This window comes from Pseudonaja textilis, chromosome 4 (assembly GCF_049901715.1).
Source record: "Pseudonaja textilis isolate UNSWEBS1 chromosome 4, rPseTex1.2, whole genome shotgun sequence".
In the NCBI taxonomy this organism is placed as follows: domain Eukaryota; kingdom Metazoa; phylum Chordata; class Lepidosauria; order Squamata; family Elapidae; genus Pseudonaja; species Pseudonaja textilis.
In genome coordinates, this window is record NC_141993.1 from 69,592,452 (window position 1) to 69,613,852 (window position 21,401).

General features: G+C 35.2%; 1 protein-coding gene across 6 annotated transcripts in view; it reads left to right on the top strand.

Annotated features, from left to right (window-relative positions):
• The window catches only part of MME (membrane metalloendopeptidase), a 98,377-nt gene that overhangs the window by 33,734 nt on the left and 43,242 nt on the right, over window positions 1–21,401 (top strand). For 4 of the 6 annotated variants that reach the window (XM_026701652.2, XM_087933331.1, XM_026701654.2 and 1 more), the window contains exons 2-3: window positions 11,675–11,844; window positions 14,694–14,729. In XM_026701652.2, coding sequence (XP_026557437.1) covers window positions 11,675–11,844; window positions 14,694–14,729 — 206 coding nt within the window. Of the gene's footprint in view, window positions 1–7,062; window positions 7,121–11,387; window positions 11,493–11,674; window positions 11,845–14,693; window positions 14,730–21,401 lie in introns of those variants that run through there. The other 2 variants (XM_087933332.1, XM_087933333.1) reach the window with 2 other exon arrangements.

The following is a 21,401-nucleotide window of genomic DNA, read 5'->3' on the forward strand; positions in this document are numbered from 1 at the left end:
TGTGAATTAGTAAATCAAAAAAAGTAAGGAATGAGATGAGGGGAAAAGATCCAATAAATACCAATACCATTCATACACCTTACCATAACCTTCACTTCTTGCAAACTATCTTTTTTACCATATCCGTACAGTGCTTCATATATCTCCAATGAGCACACCAAATGACATCATAAACATACTTTATGATGCATTAAATCACCATTTGCATCGAATAAACTACACACCATAAATTCTAGTTTTACTCAGTGTTCAACCACAAAGTTTGAATTTATTCTCATGCATATTTTACATTCATAATATATTCTTATCATAATCATCAACCAACCTTCAACTTCATAGTTACCAAAACATTCCATAATTTAAATCTAATAGACAACATTCATTTCAATTCTGCTTTTTAATGTCATACCGCATACAAATAACTGCAACATTCTTTCCAGCATTCCATTATTTCAGTTTCATCCCACATCATTTCATTATTTTTAATTATTGCTTGTTTCTTTCCTCCCACTTTCAAAACAATTTTTTAAAAACATCCATCAAAAACCACCCTCCATTTTTGCTGTGTCTTTTAATTGTTCCTTCTTCTTTTTGACTACATGGTTTGAAAGTATCCTTTTTGTAAAAATAATACATTGTATTATCCTTTTTTGTAGATGTAACATGTTATATAATATAGCTATAGCACTTAGACTGATATAACACTCTACAGTGCTTTACAACAGGGGTCCCCAACCCTCAGTCTTTGGACCAGTGCCGATCCACGGTGTACCAGAAACCGGTCCACACAAAGGCCCATCCATGGGATGCAGGCAGCACATGAAACCATGCCCATCCAGTCTGCAGCAAAACCTCTCTATGAAACCAGTCCCTGGTGCCCAAAAGGTTGGAGAGGGGGCTGCTTTACAACACTGTGTGAACAACCATGTCAGTATATTGCCACCAACAATTTGGGTCATCATATTACCAGCCTTGGAAGGATGGAAGGCTGAATAAATCTTGAGCTGGTCAGGATTAAACTTCTCACTGGGAGCAGAGTTAGTCTGCAATACTGCATTCTAACCACTGCGCCACCATGGCTCATATTCTCTTGTTCTCAATTTCTGCAGCAATCATGTTTCTTGATGTATCCATAGACTCTTTCACTATATTATTCCACTAAGCATCCTGTTTCACATTTCCCATCGTGCAATTACCTAACACTTATGTTTTTCACTCTCTTCTAAGCAGTTTCCATATCCTCTTTCTTTATGACAACTTCCCATTCATTTTTGTGCAGTATTTCTCCTTTTACTTTAACTTGTTACCTCCTTTCCTTTTCTACGTTTCACTAAGATCACTAAAAAAATATTTTGTCTCATATTTCAAATATTTCATCCTCTTTGTAAACACCCTCAATATTTTATCATATACAAAATGATTAATCAAAAGTAGATATAAATCTACTTTTTAGATTTATATTCATTCCTTTGCAATGTATTCCCCAAACACTCCACCATTCTCATTGATTCTTAAATATCCAATTGGCCCAATCTCTTCTTCAATATCATTAATTTCATTCCCATCTATCTATTCATTCATCCAAAGGATATCTCCCAACCATTGTTATTCAGAGTGCCATACATATTTTCCAAATCAGTTGTTTACAATAACTCATCATTATAATACTCATCACTATATTACAACTATATTAAAATTCATAATACGTACATAACAACTACTACCAGTCTTTGAATTTCTATTTTCATAAGTCCCCACAACAACACAAATGTTATGGATTCATACTTTCTAACATATATTTTAGCTTTTCATGCACAGTTAACTCTACATCTTCACTTTAATGCATTCATATTGATTAACTCTACTTCACAAAACCAGACCCTCATTCAGATCTATTACATCTTTTTTCCTTTCTCTTAGTTTTATTGCTCAAAAAATTTACCCATTTTAATTTATTTCATCCATTAATTCGTGCTTTTTATAATGTAGTCCTTTCATGTCATAGTCTTCTATGTCATCAGATTGTGGATAAATGCTGGCCATCGTGGCTTTGGTCAGTTGATACTTTTACATAGCACTTTTTAGTAATATGAAGAGGATGTAGAATAGGTTACCAATATTAATCAGATATATGCCATATGTAGTATTTCTTGTTATTAGTAAGAAAAGTATTGGTTACTTTAAGCACATTTTGACCAACATGCCACAACAGCAAAAAACCCTATGATATTCCAAGCATATTTATAAAATATACACATGCTAGGATTTCTAATTTAAATATTACTTGCTAATCAGTCTAAATGATATTAATTTAGTCACTTTCTAAACTTAAAACAGAGTGAAAACATTCCAATGCTAATAGAATCTGGATTTGAATTAAAAGGTCTTAATCACTAATCAAGAAAATATATCACTAGTCAAGGAAACACCACAGTGGTGGGATTCAAATTTTTTTACTACCGGTTCTATGGGCATGGCTTGGTGGGCATGGCAGAGGAAGGATACTATAAAATCTACATTCCCACCTCACTCCAGAGGAAAGTTACTGCAAAATCCCATTCCCTCCCCACCCCACTAATCTGCTTTCCAGCTCAGTTCTCCTATGCAGGGCAACAAAAGAAGATCCAGCCGATCACCTGGACTCAGGAGGCAGAGAATAGATGGGGGCGGGGCCAGTCAGAGGTGGTATTTGCCAGGTCTCTGAACTAGTCAAAATTTCTGCTAACGGTTCTCCAGAATTGGTCAGAACCTGCTGAATACCACCTCTGAAGCACCAATATTTAATGCAAGTAGAAAAAATGGATATTCATTGGTTTCCAGTTCTCATTCAGTTAAGTGAAACAGAATTTATTGTTAAAATTTCCTTCATGCTCCTGTCTGGAAAAATAAAATAAGTGTTACATTTACACATGTCTTGCACTTACATAGTTTGGAGATGGGTCAGGAATGAATGAGAATGACCCTGCTTTTATTGCACTGTCAGATGTAGTCTCTCAGAGCTGAAAGAAATCTGAATGGCAATTTAGTTTTCAGTAAAAATGTGGAAAAGAACAGATATTACAGAAATTTTAAAAAGGATTTTGTGGGAAATAACTACACAATTAGTTTTTTTGTGAATTAAAAGAGGAAATTGTTAGTCTAATATAGTCTGAAGGCTATGACAGAGGAAATTTTTTTCCTCTGTCTCATTCATCCTTACCATGCATAATTTTATATACCATGAATTTATTCACTTCTTTCCTGAACTAAAATGTCCTAAATATTTTAATTCTCTTTAATAGAGGTTTTGCTTCAATCTCTCTATAATTTTGCAAAGTAATCTCTGAACCAGTTTCAGCTGTATAATATTGTTTTAAGGTATGATAACTTACATTTCTAAAAATATTCCAGATGTGATTACCTTATGACACTGGTATTTTATTTTCAATTATTCCCAATATTTAGATTTAAATTTATTTAAAGTATTTGTAAGCTGCATCTTAAGCCGCTTAGAACTGAGAAAAGCACAATTTGACACTACCCAAACTCAATTGGCATAAAAAAATAATAAATAAGATTGCAAACTAAAAAAAGTCAAGTTAACCATTTCACATCCCCACTGAGCTGAGCTCAAACTGAATTACAGACTCATTTTCATATATATGGCATTCAGCTTTGTTTGGGTATTTCCTATGTAAAACAACTGTAAAAGTCTGACTCACAGACAAACACAATACAGAAGCCTGATGATGGCAGATGAGATTCTGCCAAAATGTTGCTACAACTTTAAAAGTACAACTACTATGACATGGGAAAATACATGAACAAAGCGGAATGCCATACATGTAAGTACCCGCGAAAACTTAAGAAATATATATATATATATTTCTTAAGTTGTATACATACATATATTTGTTTTCGTAGATTTTCACGGGTATAGGTATGTAGGTGTGTTCGGGTCTTTTCCCATGTAAGATTAAGAGTATCTTGGCGACATTTCGGTGAGGTCCCACTCTCCATCCTTAGGCTGGTGCTTGCACTGGCACGAAGCTGAAAGCACCAGCCTGAGGATGGCGAGTGGGACCTCGCTGAAACATCACCAATACTCTTAATCTTACACGGAAAAGACCAACACACCTAGACCTACATATACATATACATTTATATATATGTATGTATGTGTGTGTATATATATATATATATATATATATATATATATATATATATATATATATACACACACACACACACACACACACACACACACACAATGAGAGGGGAAAGTGTATAATTTACTCCTTTCAAAACATTCCAGGTGTGTCAAAAAAGTTCAAACTGTACAACATTTGAAATGTGAGTGTCGGAATGTTGAGTTTGGGACTCCCATTTTTCCCATATGAAATCATCTTCCATTCTCTCATTTGTCATGCTTTGATCACACATAGGTATATATAGGATGGAATATTCTATTGATTGTGAATCTGACAGAAAAATAGCCAACATGATTATAGTATTCTAGTTTACAGATTACAGTTATTTTTATTGCATAGAAGAAATGATTCTTATAAGCATTTAAGAATTTGTGTTTGGTCTGCATGAGCAACCACAGAACTGAGCTCTGTAAAGATTCAGTTGCAGTGGATTCATCTAATAAGTACAGTTTGTTAGAGCATAACAGCAATGAAAAAACAGTTCGCTGACTATTTTTTGCATTTGGTAGTATGCAAATAAAGTTCAAAGCATAATAGCATGAAATATAAATCCATATGTAGATTGCACATTTTTGCATTTGGAGATCTGCTTGCAAAGATCTATGGTCTGCATGGACTCATGATTTCTTTCCAAGCTTGTCAGAGGCAGTTCAAATACTTAAGAAGAGATGGGCAATTAGGAAATATTGGAATCAGAAATTTCTTGAAGATTACTATCAATTTTCCACAATCAGTAACTGAAATTTGTTTGTCTATAATGTTCACCATTACTTTTAGTCCTTACTTGTGAGACCAGTGCCCACTTTGTATCTACCATACAAGGGCTGATAAAATAACAAGAATCCTAAGAAGTTTTGATAGTGGGATAGATAAATCCCATAGTCTCCCAGTATAGTCCAAAATCAAGGTTGCAGTCTGAAACTTCAACTGCTATGCCACCCATCTCTGATAGGCTTATGCTATCTTGATTAGTTTTATTCCAAATTTCAAGAAAACATTATGGGAAGGGAATAATATAAAATTTAAGGAGCCATAAGGTAGAAAAAACTGACAACATACCAACAGTCTTATTCTGAGTCATAGAACAGACCATCTAGATCAGTGATGGCAAACCTTTTGGGCTCAGCGTGTCTAAATGTGAAAAAATGCCTAATTTCATTCTGCTGGCATGTTCCTTCCCCTCAAACAAAGGAGAAATAATTGCCTATCTCTCCCCGCACCCCCTTGTCAACCACTCTAACACAGCAGCACTTGGCAGCAGGGCCAAGGCTGGGCCTGAAGTAGAGGCCCAGGCCTTGTTTTAAGTCCTAGTGCCACTGCTTCCAATCAAAAAGGACATCTTGCACTGTTCCCCAAGGTGCACAAACCTTGAAGATCATTGTGGCTGCTCACATAGCCCAGCACTCCCCAGGATCTGCCACAAACTGCTTATCTTCAGAGCCTCTTCCTGTTGACAGATTCCTACAGCCTACCTGATGTTGCTCCAAGTTGCACGAGGCTTTCATTCTTCAAGCAGCTTTGGAGGTAATGCTTTTCAGAGGCTCTGCAACTTCTAAAAATCACGCAAAAGCATGCCCCAATCTTGCATGAATTTTGGAGGTTCCACGGGCCCATCTGAGGAGAGCCCATTCTTGTGCTGCCTCAAAATCTTCCACATTGCAGGAGAATGGGATATGGTTTTGAGAATAGCTGTTGTTGGCTGTTGGTAAATCCGGGCATGTCACCCAAATTATCATGATGTGTCACTTTTGAGAAACATGTCATAGTTTTGCCATCATTATCCTAAAACTATCATCCCTTAGCCATTTTCAACACAGGTCTTGATTTACTTTTGACTAAGTCTGTTTGAGGGGAGTGTCATAAAAACTGATGGATAACACCAAGACTCATATTAGGTCAGAGTGCGCATTCAAATGCTTCTGGATAACTTGCAAGGAGAAAGTAGAGAAATACCCCTTTCCTACAGCTATATAACCCTGCAAATGATATTTGGAAGGCTGTTTTACCAACCTGGAGAAAACTTTAATTCTTCAAAATAGCCTTGGCAGAATTGTCCTTTATGAATTTATCCAATCCTCTTTTAATGCCATCCAAGTTGATGGTCACCACCATGTCACTTGCTAATAAATTTGATGGGTTAATTCTGCACTTTATTTAAAAAAATGCTTTCTGTTCTCTGTTCCAAATTTTCTTCTAGTGAGTTTCATTAGAATATAGAATAGAATAGAACAGAACAGAACAGAACAGAATTCTTTATTGGCCGAGAGTGATTGGACACACAAGGAATTTGTCTTTGTTGCATATGCTCTCAGTGTACATAAAGGGAAAAAAATACATTCATCAAGAATCATAAGATACAACACTTAGTGATAGTGATAGGTTACTAATAAGCAATCAAATCATACGAGGAAAAAATAAAACAATATACATTGTAAACATACAAGCAACATAGTTATAGTCATAAGTGGGAAGAGATAGGTACTAGGAAGTGTTATTATAATCTAGTAGTAAAGGAATAATAGTAATATAGTAAATAAGTTGACAGTTGTGGGAAATAGTTGTTTAGCAGAGTAATGGCATTTGGGAAAAAACTGTCCTTGACTCTTACTCCTAATATTCTGATTAAGAGAGAAAAACTTCTCCCTATTATTTTCTCTGCCATATATAGGTAGTTATATACACTTTGATAGTGTCATATGTGGTTCTATACACTTTGATAAAAATTTCTTGCCCCATCCCATCACTTTTGTTTCAAAGAGTTTCAAAAATTCTAGCTTTTACTTGCAAGGATGCTTGGGGCCTCAGTAATTTTGCTTGCACTCTTCTGTGCTTTGTCCAGCAATGTTATATCTTTTTTTCCCCTTCCAAATAGGCTATCCAGAAAAATAATCAGGGGGCTATGGCATAGATTGATATCAAGCCATTACAAGGTTGGTGGTCAAATTTTTCATCCCGTTTCCTAGCATGGATTCTTCTTGTTCTCTCAGCTGCCACAAATGAAACCAACATCTTCACTGTGCTGTACAGCTTCAAATCCAGAGGTAGTATTCAGCAGGTTCTGACCAGTTCTGGAGAACCAGAAGCGAAAATTTTGAGTAGTTCGAAGAACTGGCAAATACTACCTCTGACTGGAGATTTTACAATATCCTTCCCCTGCCATGCCCACCAAGCCACGCCCACAGAACCGGTAGTAAAAAAAAATTGAATCCCACCACTGTTCAACTCTATATCTTATAGCCAAGGGTGTTCCTTTTTTCCCTTTTTCTTTTTTCGAATATTAAAATAAAATAAAGTCTCCTTCAAATAGAGCTCAACTCCTAGCAAGTTCAGGAATGTCTCTATGATATTATTTTGGCAGCAACATGGAAATAGGATACCACTGCATTCTTTCAGGATTTTTTTTTACATTTGTTTTACTTCCAATTTAACCTACAGCTCCGATATTCCTCTGAGGTCTTCCATCCGAATGTTAACTAAACCTCTTCCTAGTTAACTCTCAAGTCCAGAGCAGGCTTCCCATTTGCCTTAACCCTAATCCTAAACTACTGAGATGGTTGTATACTACTGGTAGTAGAGTAATAAATTAGATTAAAAACTTTTGAAATATTATTGTCAAAGGAAATATAAAATGAAGAGAAGAACCAGTAGCACAGAGATATAGTTGTCAATGATTCTTAGGTTTACAATTAGAAGATTCAAGATTTAAAGCTGCCCAGAGTTAACTTGATGTAAGATGGGCAGCCTATAAATGTAATAAATAAATGAATGAATCAATGAATGAAACAAAATAATTCACAGCATTGAACTTTGTAAGACTGAGTTTGAAACAGAATTGTGTTCAAGTGATAAATATGTAATTGCCAAAATGTCTAAACTTAGACCAATTAGACCAATCAGCCTAACGTCAATACCTGGGAAGATACTGGAAAAGATAATAAAAAAACAAATCTGCCAACATCTAGAAACAAGTAAAGTAACAACTAGCAGTCAGCACGGGTTTGTTAAGAGCAGATCATGCCAAACCAATCTTATTTCATTCTTTAACACAGCGACCAGCAAAGTACTGTGGACATAATATATTTAGATTTCAGCAAGGCATTCGACAAAGTAGACCACAAGCTACTTCTTTGTAAGCTAGAAAAAAACTGGAATAGATAGCACCACCATTAGATGGATTCGCAACTGGCTGGCAAACCGTACTCAACAAGTAGTCCTTAATGGGTCTAAGTCTACATAGAGGGAAGTAAGCAGTGGGGTGCCACAAGGTTCCATCTTAGGCCCAGTACTCTTCAATATCTTCATTAACAACTTAGATGAGGGAATAGAAGGGGAACTTACCAAATTTGCAGATGATACTAAGCTGGCAGGAATAGCTAACACCCAAGAAGATAGGCTCAAGATCCAGATGGATCTTGACAGATTAGAACACTGGGCCATATCTAACAAAATGAAATTCAATGTAGAGAAAAGTAAAGTCCTACACTTAGGCAAGAAAAACCAAAAGTACACATATAGACTGGGTGAAACCAGGCTCAATAGCAGTAACTGTGAGAGGGATCTTGGAGTCTTAGTGGACAACCAGCTAAATATGTGCCAGCAGTGTGCAACAGCAGCCAAAAAAGCTAATGTAATCCTAAATTGTATTATCAGAGGGATACAATCAAAATCAAGGGAAGTACTAATACCACTCTATAAAGCCTTAGTAAGACCATACCTAGAGTACTGCATTCAGTTTTGTTCACCACATTATAAAAAAGATGTTGAGACTCTAGAAAAAGTACAGAGAAGAGCAACCAGGATGATTAGGGGACTGGAGGCTAAAACATACAACCAACGGTTGCAGGAACAGGGCTTGGCTAGTCTAGTAAAGAGAAGGACCAGGGGAGACATGATAGCGGTCTTCCAATATTTGAGGGGCTGCCACAGGGAGGAAGGGATCAAGCTATTTTCCAAAACACCTGTAGGCCAGACAAGGAATAATGGATGGAAACTGAACAAGGAGAGATTTAACCTGGAAATAAGGAGAAACTTTCTGACAATGAGAACAATCAACCAGTGGAACAGCTTGCCCTCAGAAGTTGTGGGAGTGCCATCACTTGAGACTTTCAAGAAGAGATTGGACTGCCATTTGTCAGAAATGGTGTAGGGTCTCCCGCTTGGGTGGCGGGTTGGACTAGATGACCTACAAGGTCCCTTCCTACTCTGATTATCTGTATGTCTGTATATCTAAACTTTTAGAAATTTGGGCTAAAATTTATCCCATTTTAAATATAATATAAAGGTGGAATAATGAGAAAAATGTTGCTGAAAGGGCTAAAATATACCCTATGTTGTAATCTTAAAGAGTACTTTTATAAAGTACTGTACCTCAATCACAAACCTCCTGGATCATTAAACTAACAAATTTTGTAAGAAGATGTGGTCTTCCTATCTGTTGTATAACAGGAGAACAATCTAAAAAAAGAGTTGCCCAAAGAATTAAGGATTATAGATGCACAAGCTGATATAGCTATCCTTAGTAAGGTAGGTAACTTGAAATGGTTGAGTAAATACAAATGTACTTTCCAAGAAGATAGCTACTTGAAGTCACAACTCCCAAAACATCTTAGGGAGATATTCATGAGAGTGAGATTTGAACAGATTGACCCAATGGTTACATACAGGAGATTTCATGCGACACCATACAATCAGCATCTCTGCATTTGCGGAGTGGCAGAGGTAAAAGACCTGGCTCACATCCTATTTGACTGTTGCCTGTATAAGAGGATGAGAGACAGGTATCTTGGTCTATATATCAGACGAATGACCCATTGGGATACCCATATCAAAATAACTTACCTTATGTCCTGCCAGAACTTGAAAATAACATTTAAAGTAGCACAGTATTTAAACAAAATGATTCGGTTGAGATCTGCACATGTGGGATTGATTTGAGTAGATTGCAAGGGCGACTCTGAAATATAATGTTATTATATTTTATCCATATCTTAAATTATTGTACAGTATTACAATTTTATTTTGGATTGTATTTTATTACTATTTCATCTTAAATCGTATTTTGTCTAGATTCCATTTTAAATTGTATTTTATCAAGTTCCATTTTAAATAGTATTTTATCAAATTTCATTTTGAATTGCTTTTATTAAATTTTAGTAACAAATTGTTGCTGGAATTTTGCATTTTGATATGGCCCAAGGGCTAATCAATAAATACTTATTATTATTAAGTACTGTACCAGAGTAGTTATATATTACAGCACATGTTATAGAGAAATTGTCTAGAACAGCGGTCACCAACCGGTGGGCTACAGCCCACTGGTGGTCCGCAAGAAAATTTTAGTGGTCCGCAGAGAAATGTGAGCCCCAGAGCACTCCCCAAACTAGAATGTATAAAGGGACGGTATAAGTTTATGTTGGAAATGTAAACCAGAGGGGAATTTTATCAAGTTTGGTAGATGTGTAAAAAAGCTAGAAGATTCTGGATCTAAATACATATACTAATTCACAGATACTTAAAAATTAATACATAATTGAAACAAGAGCTTTTTGGGGGAATGATTAGAGAAACAGCTGGAAAAAAGTCATGGAACTTTTTTTTAATACATGAAAACTTCAGGAAGGTCATTGTATAGGTAAAGGTTCAGGACTAGGAAAAGTTGGTGAAGATGATGGCTAAAATGTATTTGATCAGAGAAAAAACAGTATCTATATTTATTGCTGACTGAAAATCTATTATAGATTTTTCAGATGAAACAGAAAAAAATGAATTCATGATTGATGGTTTTGATTATTAAATTATGTAGTAACCATAGAGTAAAAGGCAAATTTATAATTGTATAATTGTACTTATAACTGCTGTAAAGCAGAACAATATGTACTTTTCTGTATCATTGTTCTTTCTTTTCTATTTTACTTTTCTTTCTTTCTTGCACTTTCAGTTTTCTTTTTATTTCTTTTCTATTACTTTACATTAGTTTGTATTACTTTTATTTACTTTTTAAAAAATCTTTAATAAAGGTTACATATAAACATTCAATTAAAAACTGCTGTATTAATTGCTGAAAGGATTTGAAAATTGCTGAGAGGCAAAATGAAACACTTGTTCATTGGCAAAGGATCAAAGATTGAAAGGTTAAGTTAATTTTTATTCAAACAGAGCTGCATTTCACTTACTTGTGAACTCTTGTACCACCAGACTACAATAAAACAGATATGTGGGCAATAAAAGCAAGCTGACATTTGTTTTTAGTCCCTTTTTAGCCTTACTCTCTATTTGTGTAAGAGCACCATTATTCTGTGGGTTGTAAGTAGCAAAAAAATACCTCAACTTACTACGTTGACTGGTTCTTTTTTAAAAAAAACATAACCATACACACAATATTTTCTCTTCCTCTTTTGGAAAAAAAAAAAGTGACTAAGAGGAACTAAAGATTTCCATTCTTTTACCGTTTCAGTCACTGGGCTTTGTCTTCTTTTTCTTGCCAGACTCTATGTTATGGCTAAGTCAGAAAGTCAGATGGATATAACTGAAATGAACTCCCCAAAACCAAAGAGAAAACTGCGCTGGAGTCCACTGGAAATTGGACTTGCTGCTGTAGTGCTGCTTCTTGCTATAGTGGCCATCACCATGATCATTCTGTATGCAACTTATGATGGTAAGTAGAAGCCCCTCCCTAAACTTTAAATGTCAGTAACAAAAATTGAAAAACATTATATTATAAGGGGGGAGAGAAAATGTCACTGAATATAATTTCCTAGAAACAGATTTGATTACAATACCCTAGGCAGAGCAATTTGATGAGAATGATTGAGCTCTAGAACTGTTGAAATTTTAGCTACTAAACAAGAAAGTAGTCCATATTCTGTTGTCATGTAGTATGATTTAATGGCTAAAGAGTAGGACTAGAACCAAGAACATTCAACATCAACTCCAACAGTAGCTATAGAAACTTACTGAGTAACTTTGGAATAATAATTCTTTCTTAGCCCAACCTACATCAAAAGGTTGCTCTTGTATGAATACATGAAAATAAATCATCTGTAGATATGTTTGAATTGTTGGGGAAAAACAGGAGATGAATCTCTCCTTTATTTATTTATATCTTACAACCTATACTGTCAGTTTTAATAATAAAATTTACTGATTGATAGATCTTTATTTGAATCAGGCTTCTCAAAGACAACTAAGTAGGATTCCATTATCAACTAGACAGTCAATGTAACATAGTGAATATAGTTATATAGTGAATATGTCACACTCAAATTCCCATATTTGATCTAGTCATTCTGTATCAAACCAAAACACAAGACTGATGTTGTGGCAATAAAATGGAAGCCCTTCCCCCACCCCTGCAGAGCAATGAATTCTGCAGAAAAAAAGTATGGACGAGTAATAAATGTAATTGTACTGTAATTATATTTTAAAGAATATTTGTCAACATTACACTAATATTCTCCTCCCGTGCCTTTTCTGAATGTTAAAAATGTAGAGGAGTCCTCCTCTTATATATATCACTTGCCACTGGAAAACGTTAATTAGAAGTGAATTGGCATTTTTTTTAATATTTGACTTTTATTTACTAACAGATTAGTTGAATAGAATAGCAACATGAATGTTAAATATGCATTTCAGAACTCTGTATCTGAATCTGATACTTCTCTGAATGTATCTCTGTATGTGATACCTAGAGAAAGGCAGATTTCCTTCAGAACTTGTTCTCTTTCTTTGTCTCCTTATCCATTTCTTATCTAACATTTATCTCTCAAGAAATGCCTATTGTTTTACATTGGCTTAGTCCCTTCCCTCTGGGAGGTGAAGAGAATAAACCTGAATTATCTATATTTCTGGGGCTACTTTCTAGTCTTTTGGTCAATTTCCTGTAATTTTTGTAAAAGAAGATGTGATAGGTAATTTTATCACTGGCTAGTAAGGAGTACTTACTGCAATTATTTTATATTCAAATTCAATCTGAGATTATTTCTTCAGAAAAAAATCATCCAGCCATTAAAAAAATTAACACATACATGCTTAGCACACTTAATTCAAATTCTGTTAGTCATTTCCTTTTCACTGTGGGAAAAATATTTCCTTTTCTGCAGCAATAAAATCTGTTTAGAAGATTTTAGCATCTTAATTCTTTCTTCTTTCTATCCTCTGGCAAGAATTAGATTATCCTTAGTTCCAAATAATGTAGTGTTTTCATAATTTGGTGAAGTTTAAGAATGTGCATTTCATTAAAATATGGGTGGGTGGCAGAAAAGAGATTGAGTCTTAGTTTTTTATAATAGTTACATTATGGAAAGGATGTTCACCTAAGAAATTTTCAGTTCCTTTTTCATATAAGCTGCTTGTGCTACTGTAACTCAGAGATCAAATATTTCTTCCTTGTCATCTGAAAACACATATATGGAAACAAATATCAGCAGTTCCAATTTCTTGTTGGATATTATCACTTACTTGTCCTTAAATGAAGCCTAACTATGTGGGCTGGAAAAAATCCAGATGACCATTAGAGATCAGAAAGACATCAGTATCATCTACCAACTGGATTGTTTTCATCCCAGATTTGGCAGCTGCATCCAGAGTATCCAAAAGCTCTTTCTGTAGATAGGTAGGTGGAATTTTAGATCCCTAAACAGACCTAAAAACATCAGTAAATATATGGTTAGCTACACACTTCTACCCACACTCCAAACAAACCTATTCTGGGTGTCTTTTTGTCTCAGAGAGATATAGTAATCTATATTTGAAATAATCTGTCTTACTGCATGAGGGACCTCAATCCAAAATGTTAAAATTTCCAACCACAATGACTCTCAGTGGGAAGTAGTAAGAAGAGAAAACCATGAAAGAAAGAAATTGTCTCACTTGACTTTCCCAAAAACAGTGCTATCATCATTAATTTAAAAAAGAGCCCTGAAATCATTGGAAAAGTATTGCTTCCTCAGGAGAAATGTCATTGATTTAAAACTTTTGTGCATACCACTTTTCATTAAGTCTTGTATTGGAAAAATTTTCTATCTTATTTTCTGATCTAAAATCTGATAGACAATCAAACAAGGGCTTGTTTTCAATTTTCAATAATTGTTTTGTCCTCAAACCAATCTCAACCTTTATTCCATACACATTTTTAGTTTTTCATCTAGCATGTTTCCTTCCTCAAGTGAGGCATAGAGATGATGAAAAAATAAGACTTTTCTCTCTCAAACAATACTTCGTCTTTCCCTTTGCATTCATGCATACTGAGAACTTCACTTTCTCCTGTCCTAATTTCAGTATACTTATTTTATATTGATGAAGCTTCTATTTTAATTCTTTGCTGTCAGAATAGTGACCTAGTACTAAGACAAACCCAAATGTCTTGAAGAAGCAGATGTCTGCATTATATAAATAGACACATTTAGTTTATATCTATTAGGGATGTGTCTCAACATTTTAAGTACAATGACTTTAATGTGCTATGAAAAAAAAATAACATCCTAATCCATCCATTTTTTATTCCAGATGGTATTTGTAAAACTTCGGACTGTATAAAATCAGGTAAGATAGATAGAATGTCTCCATTTCTTTTACTATATTAATAAGGAGTTTCTAAAAATAATGTATCCCCAGAGACATGAGCACAAGCCAGTTTTTTGTGTTGTGTCTCTTGAATTGAACATCTGTTTTATACTTCCACTCTGTATGACAATCTGTTTTTGAAAGTCAGAGATATAACAATACAATACCACAGTGGAAACTGTAGAAAGTAACTGCAGGTAAGCCAACTCAAGAAAGATATATTTATTCTTTTAATCAAGGAATTGTGAAGTTCTTTGATTAAAAGCAAACAAAATAATGGAATCACTTGCAGCTATACAACATCGGGCTTTGTATTAGAGCACTCCTAAAATTAACAGACCTCTGCAAATACAGAGCCTTGTGATGAGTGATTAATAGATTTCCCTCAAACAGTCTTGGTCATCCCATGAAATATCTCTATAAAATGCCTAAGATAAAGGGAAGTGGATCTAGTGATTCAAAATGTGGTGTTTTGTTTGTTAATGAGAATATATAAGATGGTATGCTGACTTAATGGCATAGGCCAGGGGTGTCAAACTTACAGTGTCATGGTGGCATCACGTGATGTATCAGGACTTTTTTTCTCCTTTTCTAAACCGTGCGTGGACGTGACCTGCGTGTGACGCATCCGGCCTGTGGGCTGGGAGTTTGACAGCTCTGGTGTAGGCATAGACTTAACCTGGTTCTAATATATAGAATCAATCTGTGAATCTCCAGATGTCAAGGTTTTCCTTTTATTGTCTTGAATTGACAACAGATCATTTCACAGGGAAGTGGGAGAAGGCTTGTAAATTCGCTCTGTTTATATAATTAGCTCATTAAAATACCTCTTAAGGCACAGTAACTATGCTGATCATTGTGATAATCCTAGTCACATATAGTCATGCAAAGAATGTTGGAACCAAATAGGTAAGGTGGTTGAATTGAAAGCAGGCAGCATTCATTAAAGCTTTGAAAGGCCCAGAACAATATCTATGTTTTCAACAGTTTGTCAGAGGTCCTAAAAAAGGGACATATATATCCTTATACAGGCATAATGGAAACACATTCCCAGTGCAAAATTAATTAGGCTGGTGCTCACTTTCTTGCTGTGCTGCAAAAGGATGAGCAAAAACAGTTGACAATCCTACTGCAGTGTGGTATGACAAGCTAAGAAACATGTTTTTAGGTGTATTGACAACCGGGATCTTTTCTTCCCACCATCCATTTAAACTGAAAGCAATTCATTTAGTTTTGTGCATTCTCAGTGGTGTATGCAAAGCTGATTCAGGAACATCCATGGGGGGGAGGGGGAATGAAAAAGGTAAGTTGGCAGCTACAAATTATCGTGTATAAAAAAAGGACAGGACTTCAATTGCCTCTGGTCTAATCAATTACATCGTGCCAAGATGTCACATGGAATATTATTATCAGGGATAAGTTCCGAAGGAGGAAGAAAATAAAGGCAAATCATAACCAGATGATAAAGGCTACAATCACCAGTGGAAAAAAGTTGATTAGCACAAAGGTCAAAAAATTCCGTCATTATAGCTGACCCAAATGAAGTTTTTTTGTCATCTCACCTGTCCAACATAACGAGCAATTTTAAATATTGCATTAATAACTTTAGCTGTGTGAACAGACCGTAAACTGGTTTCTTTTCTGTGTTACCTTTTCTGCCCTGACAGGCATGGCAAGGAGATGTAGTGGGAGTGGAGATGGGAAGTCACCAGGACATAGCACATTAACTTTTGAAATATTTAAAAATATATTGTCAGAATTCTTGGTATAAGGACAGAAATTAACAAGATGAAAAATTACAAGACTAGTGGTCTTTTTATCATAAGGACTGAGTTCATGTGCTGCATTGAACCAGAACAATTAAAGACTTAGTTATCTATATGACAATGTTTGAAACTTTGTTGCTGTTAATTGGGGGGGGGGATTGTGACACAGAATACGAACCTATCACGTTGGTTAGTTTAAGATTCGGTGTATTATGCTTTCTAGAATGTGAGTTAATTAAGCAACAGTGATAAGTACTAGTGTGAACGCAGTCAAGTGCATGATACTAATTTTTCCTTTAAACTCTCATTGCACATTTTATAGTGTTCTGGTTTGTACAGAATTCTGATTTGTGGGAACAGAGATAACATGAAGATGAAACTTTATGAGTAGCATAATTGACTCCTGTAGTATCTTGCATGCTGTTTATTAAAAAAAATGTTCACTTATCAAGATTAATGGCTAATGATTAATATTTGCTTTTCAAGGTTTCTAGTTAATAAAATATTTTTACCATCCAAGACCAATTAACCTGGAGCAGAATGTTAAGCTTACTTAATCAAAATACTTTTTAATTGCTCAATCATCTTCCTGAGGCACATTAAGGAAACTGCTCTTTCTGATATTGAAGAAAGTCTTGAATAATATACTTTCCTTGCAAAGCCATCACTTATTGGATGTTTTAAGCTAGTTAACAATTTGCAATGGTATAATCTTATGCTTATATATTCATTTATTTTATCCCACTTTTATCATTATTATAAATAAGTCAAGACAGCAGACCTGCCTAATACTCCTTCCTCCTCCTTCTCCTCCTCCAATTTTTCCTACAACAACCCTGTGAGGTGGGTTGGGCTGAGAAAGAGAGACGGGTGAAAAGTCACCTCGTCACCCAGTCAAGACAGAACTAGAGCTCACAATCTTCAGAATTCTAGCATGACTCTTCAACCACTCTTGATAGCTTTATAATAGATTTGTGTCAGATTCCATTCCCTAGGAATTCATGTAATTGAAGGGTTTTTTTAAACATAAATTAAGTATTAGATGTTTCCAAGAAATAAATACTGTGCTGAAAAATGAATTTTGATAACTGACTGTGTCAATAGTATCTGGTTTTTGTGATCCTCTTTTGTATTTTGGGGGATTTGAATTGATTTTTAAAAATAGTTTAGTTTGCAAATATAGTCATTAAAACTATCAAACCACAGCTGTGCGTGAATGCATTTCTAGCTAAGGATATACAGTATCTGCACTTTCTGCTTGGCCAATTGTCATGATGGGTTCCCCACTTCTCCCTGAAATAGATGTCATCCCCCCTTACTTGCAGCCTGTTGCAAATGAAACCACAGTCTTTGCTGGTTTCGATTTTAAAAAAAATACTCTTTTCTCATCAGAGCTGCCTTAAACCCTTCAGAGCAAATGTTCTTTAGCAATTCTTTGTTCTGATCTTCTGGTAGCCTCAGCTCCAACTGACTGCAGTATTTGTCCTCTTGCCACCTCTCAGGGGCTGGTCACTTTGCTATGTAGACAGTCTCGACATGTTTTTATAGTCTTGCCATTGATCCAGTGACAGCAAGTTAAGTCAATGAAACTTTTATCATCCCTGGAAACGCAGGTTCCACTCAAATCTTACATCTTTTCGTGGGCATCCAGCAAGTCTGGCCTTCCCTACATGGATGATAAGGACAAGAAGTCAGAGATGGACAATCAGATCTTGCAATGGCCATAGTCCACATAGCACAGCCCAGACCTGTTAATAACCCATTTCAATCCAAACTGAAATTTCTAAAAAAGCCGCAGGGAACAGCACAAGACAGAATTGTCTTACGATAGATTGAAGAATTGCTTTAAGTCTGTTTCCTCTAACAGCAGATTTAGGGGATTGCATACCCATAAGCAATTTGATTCCAGAATCCCTGAACAATGCTCTAAGTTCGTAGAATGAAATATAAAGGAAATGAATGGATCTCCGAAAGATTTGTGAATTTCAAGGACAACAGTGCAATTTCAGGATCAAGGGTTATCTTGGGGAAAGGGGAATGATTTGCCAATGTTAATTCAATGTTAATTCTTTACTACACAACAATCTATCCATAACCTCAGGTCTTCCAATAATGCATTCATCATAATTATAACTGAGTCTATCCACCTTGCTTCTTGTTGCCTTTTCTCCCACCTTTCCCAGTATCAGAGCCTTCTCCAGAAAGCTAGGTGTTCACATAATGTGTCTCAAATAGGACATTCTGATCCTGGTCATTTATGTCTTGAATAAGAACTCTGGATTCAATAAACTGTTTGTTTATTTTCTTGGTTGTCAATAATATTCTTAGGAACCTTCTCCAACACTAAAGTTGGGCTGGAGGAAAGAACTATTTTCCAAAAAGAGGTGGGCAGAGACAAGGCAAAAACAATTTTTGATTCAATTTAATTTACATTTAATTAAAATTAAATTAAATTAATAAGATTATCCTCTTAACTCATCTAATAATTTCTCTCAGTCAAGTTACAACTTAATCTTGACTTTGGGAAATTTGGGTGGGGTCCTGTGATATTCAGATTTTAAATTGTGAATCTCTTTTTTGGAACTTAGAGAACCTTAATGGCATTTAGATATAAACAGAGTTTACAAATAAGTTTAGAAGAGACAGTAAATCTATCACTAATACATCTGTTGTGGTATCATGGAAAAAGGAATTGAACTCAGATTTACTCAGTTAATCAAATAAAGCAATGAGATTTAATCATGAGGATGGTGAAGTCTGAATCTCCCAAAGTATTATAGTATTACTATATATTTATAGCCAGCTGACTGCCTTGCCTTATGTAAGACCATTAGATCTGAAAATCTACTTTGCCAAATGCTGACACTAGCTTAAATCTGAAGTTTGAAGTGGGTTGCCCCACTACTTCAGCTTGGAGAGGTTGCATAGCAGTGGCATCTATGCTGTAATATGCTCTATTGGGAAATCTGTGAGTTCTTGGGAATAGATAGACAAATAAGGCTGTCTCCAATCTTGCCATTGCATCATGTAGGGATTGCAGTAGCTAAATTGAAGACAACACATTTGCTTCCTCATATCATATGCAATATATCATTACCCTAATTATTGTTTTTAATGAAACATACTTTTACAAATTCAATTTAATTTCATTAAGTTGGTTAAATGATTTTAAGGAAGTCAGCACTAATCTAAACAAAACAAACAGACAAACAAAAAGAGACAATGCTTGATATAGTAGACCAGGGGTATCAAACTCATGATGACACATTGTCGTCATGTGATGTATCGCAACTTTTTTCTCCTTCGCTAAACTAGGGGTGGGTGTGGCCAGTGAATGATGAATCTGGCCTGCGCCCCATGAATTTGACACCCCCTATAGTAGATGAAGGCACAAAGATTTCATAGTTTAGTCTATATTTATTTTTTCTTGTTAACTCTTTGGGTGGTAATTAGAATGGTAGATTTCAGTGCAAAAATACAGATAACTACTACATGAAAACAAAGTATTAAGACTTCTTGGTATCTCATTGCTGGGATTTTTACACCGCAAGTATAGCAGCCATAATATTTAGTACATTAAGTATGTACTGTGTCCTTAAACCTATCCCTGTCTCTATAATAATTTTCCTCCCTACTATTGATTGATCAATAAAAAGCCTAGTTGTGGACATGTATTAAATACTACTAAAACCTAATTGCTTTATTGATTTAATACAAATTAGGAAAGCTTGCGCATATGATCAAGATTCATAGACAAGGAAACAGTTTGGGGAAGAGGCAGAAAATAATATGTTTTATATCACTGCCATATTTGCTTTTTCATAACATCACCTCTCTCTTTAAAATTGCATCTCTCATGCCCTGATAACTTCTCTGCTTTGTTAAATCTATATTTGAAATGGCAAATTTAGGCAATATGTGGCATTCTCCAGTCATGAGATTCCCTTCATATGTTAGAATTCTAATCTTTCAGGCCTTTAAATTGTGCAAAGTCCCCCAAATAAGTAGAAATGTCTCTTTCCTAACATAAGAAATAATATGCAGTTAACAGTCAGAAAGTGACAGACCTTATATTTAGGAGCGAAAGCCTCTCCAATATTTTCTTAAATGTGTCATTCTTCTGAGTTAGATTATTTAATCTCCTGACAATGATCAAAAATAATTTCATTTCCTTCTATGATCAGTTACTGATTGTGCTCAGCAGCTGACCTCTGTTTTATCTGTTCCAAGTTAACAATTCTTATTGTATGCATGTTTAATCTGTGTTATGTGAAACTAAGTCCATTAACTCTTCCTTCCAGGTAACTATGCATTAATTGCCTGTCATGTAGAACAAATCTGTTTATTTAGCTTCCCAAACAGGGAAATATGTTTTTGATCTATTAAGTTATTTTTCCCCCCAAAGAAAACAGGTTGATGAAGGTATTTATGGTGGGCTACAAATACAAAGAAACCTTTGTAGGCTGTTCTATGAAGTTCAGTACGACAAGCATTTTTAGGTCTATTCAGCCAATGTATTGGCCTCATTTCATGAAGTTGTTTGTGGCAAGGGGCAATTCCCCATTGCAGATGCTTAACAGAAATGACAGGGGTGTTAGTTTGATTTCAACAGCACTTTTTCTATTACGATATTCTCAATATCTATGGAGATTCTTAGTCATCCAGGTCGTGGTGGTCACAAAGGTGCTTTTTTCAAGAGGCAACTGGATAGCTTAACCAAAACATTTTCAAAGAAAAACCAGAAAGTCCAATTGCTTCCTGAAAAAAAAGCACCTTTGAGACAGTAATTCTCAGTATATGTAAGAAGCTTCTTCAATTCACAAGTAACTATTTAGAGGCAAAAATAGTCGTATTTCTGATTAAATATGCTATAGACATTTGAGGG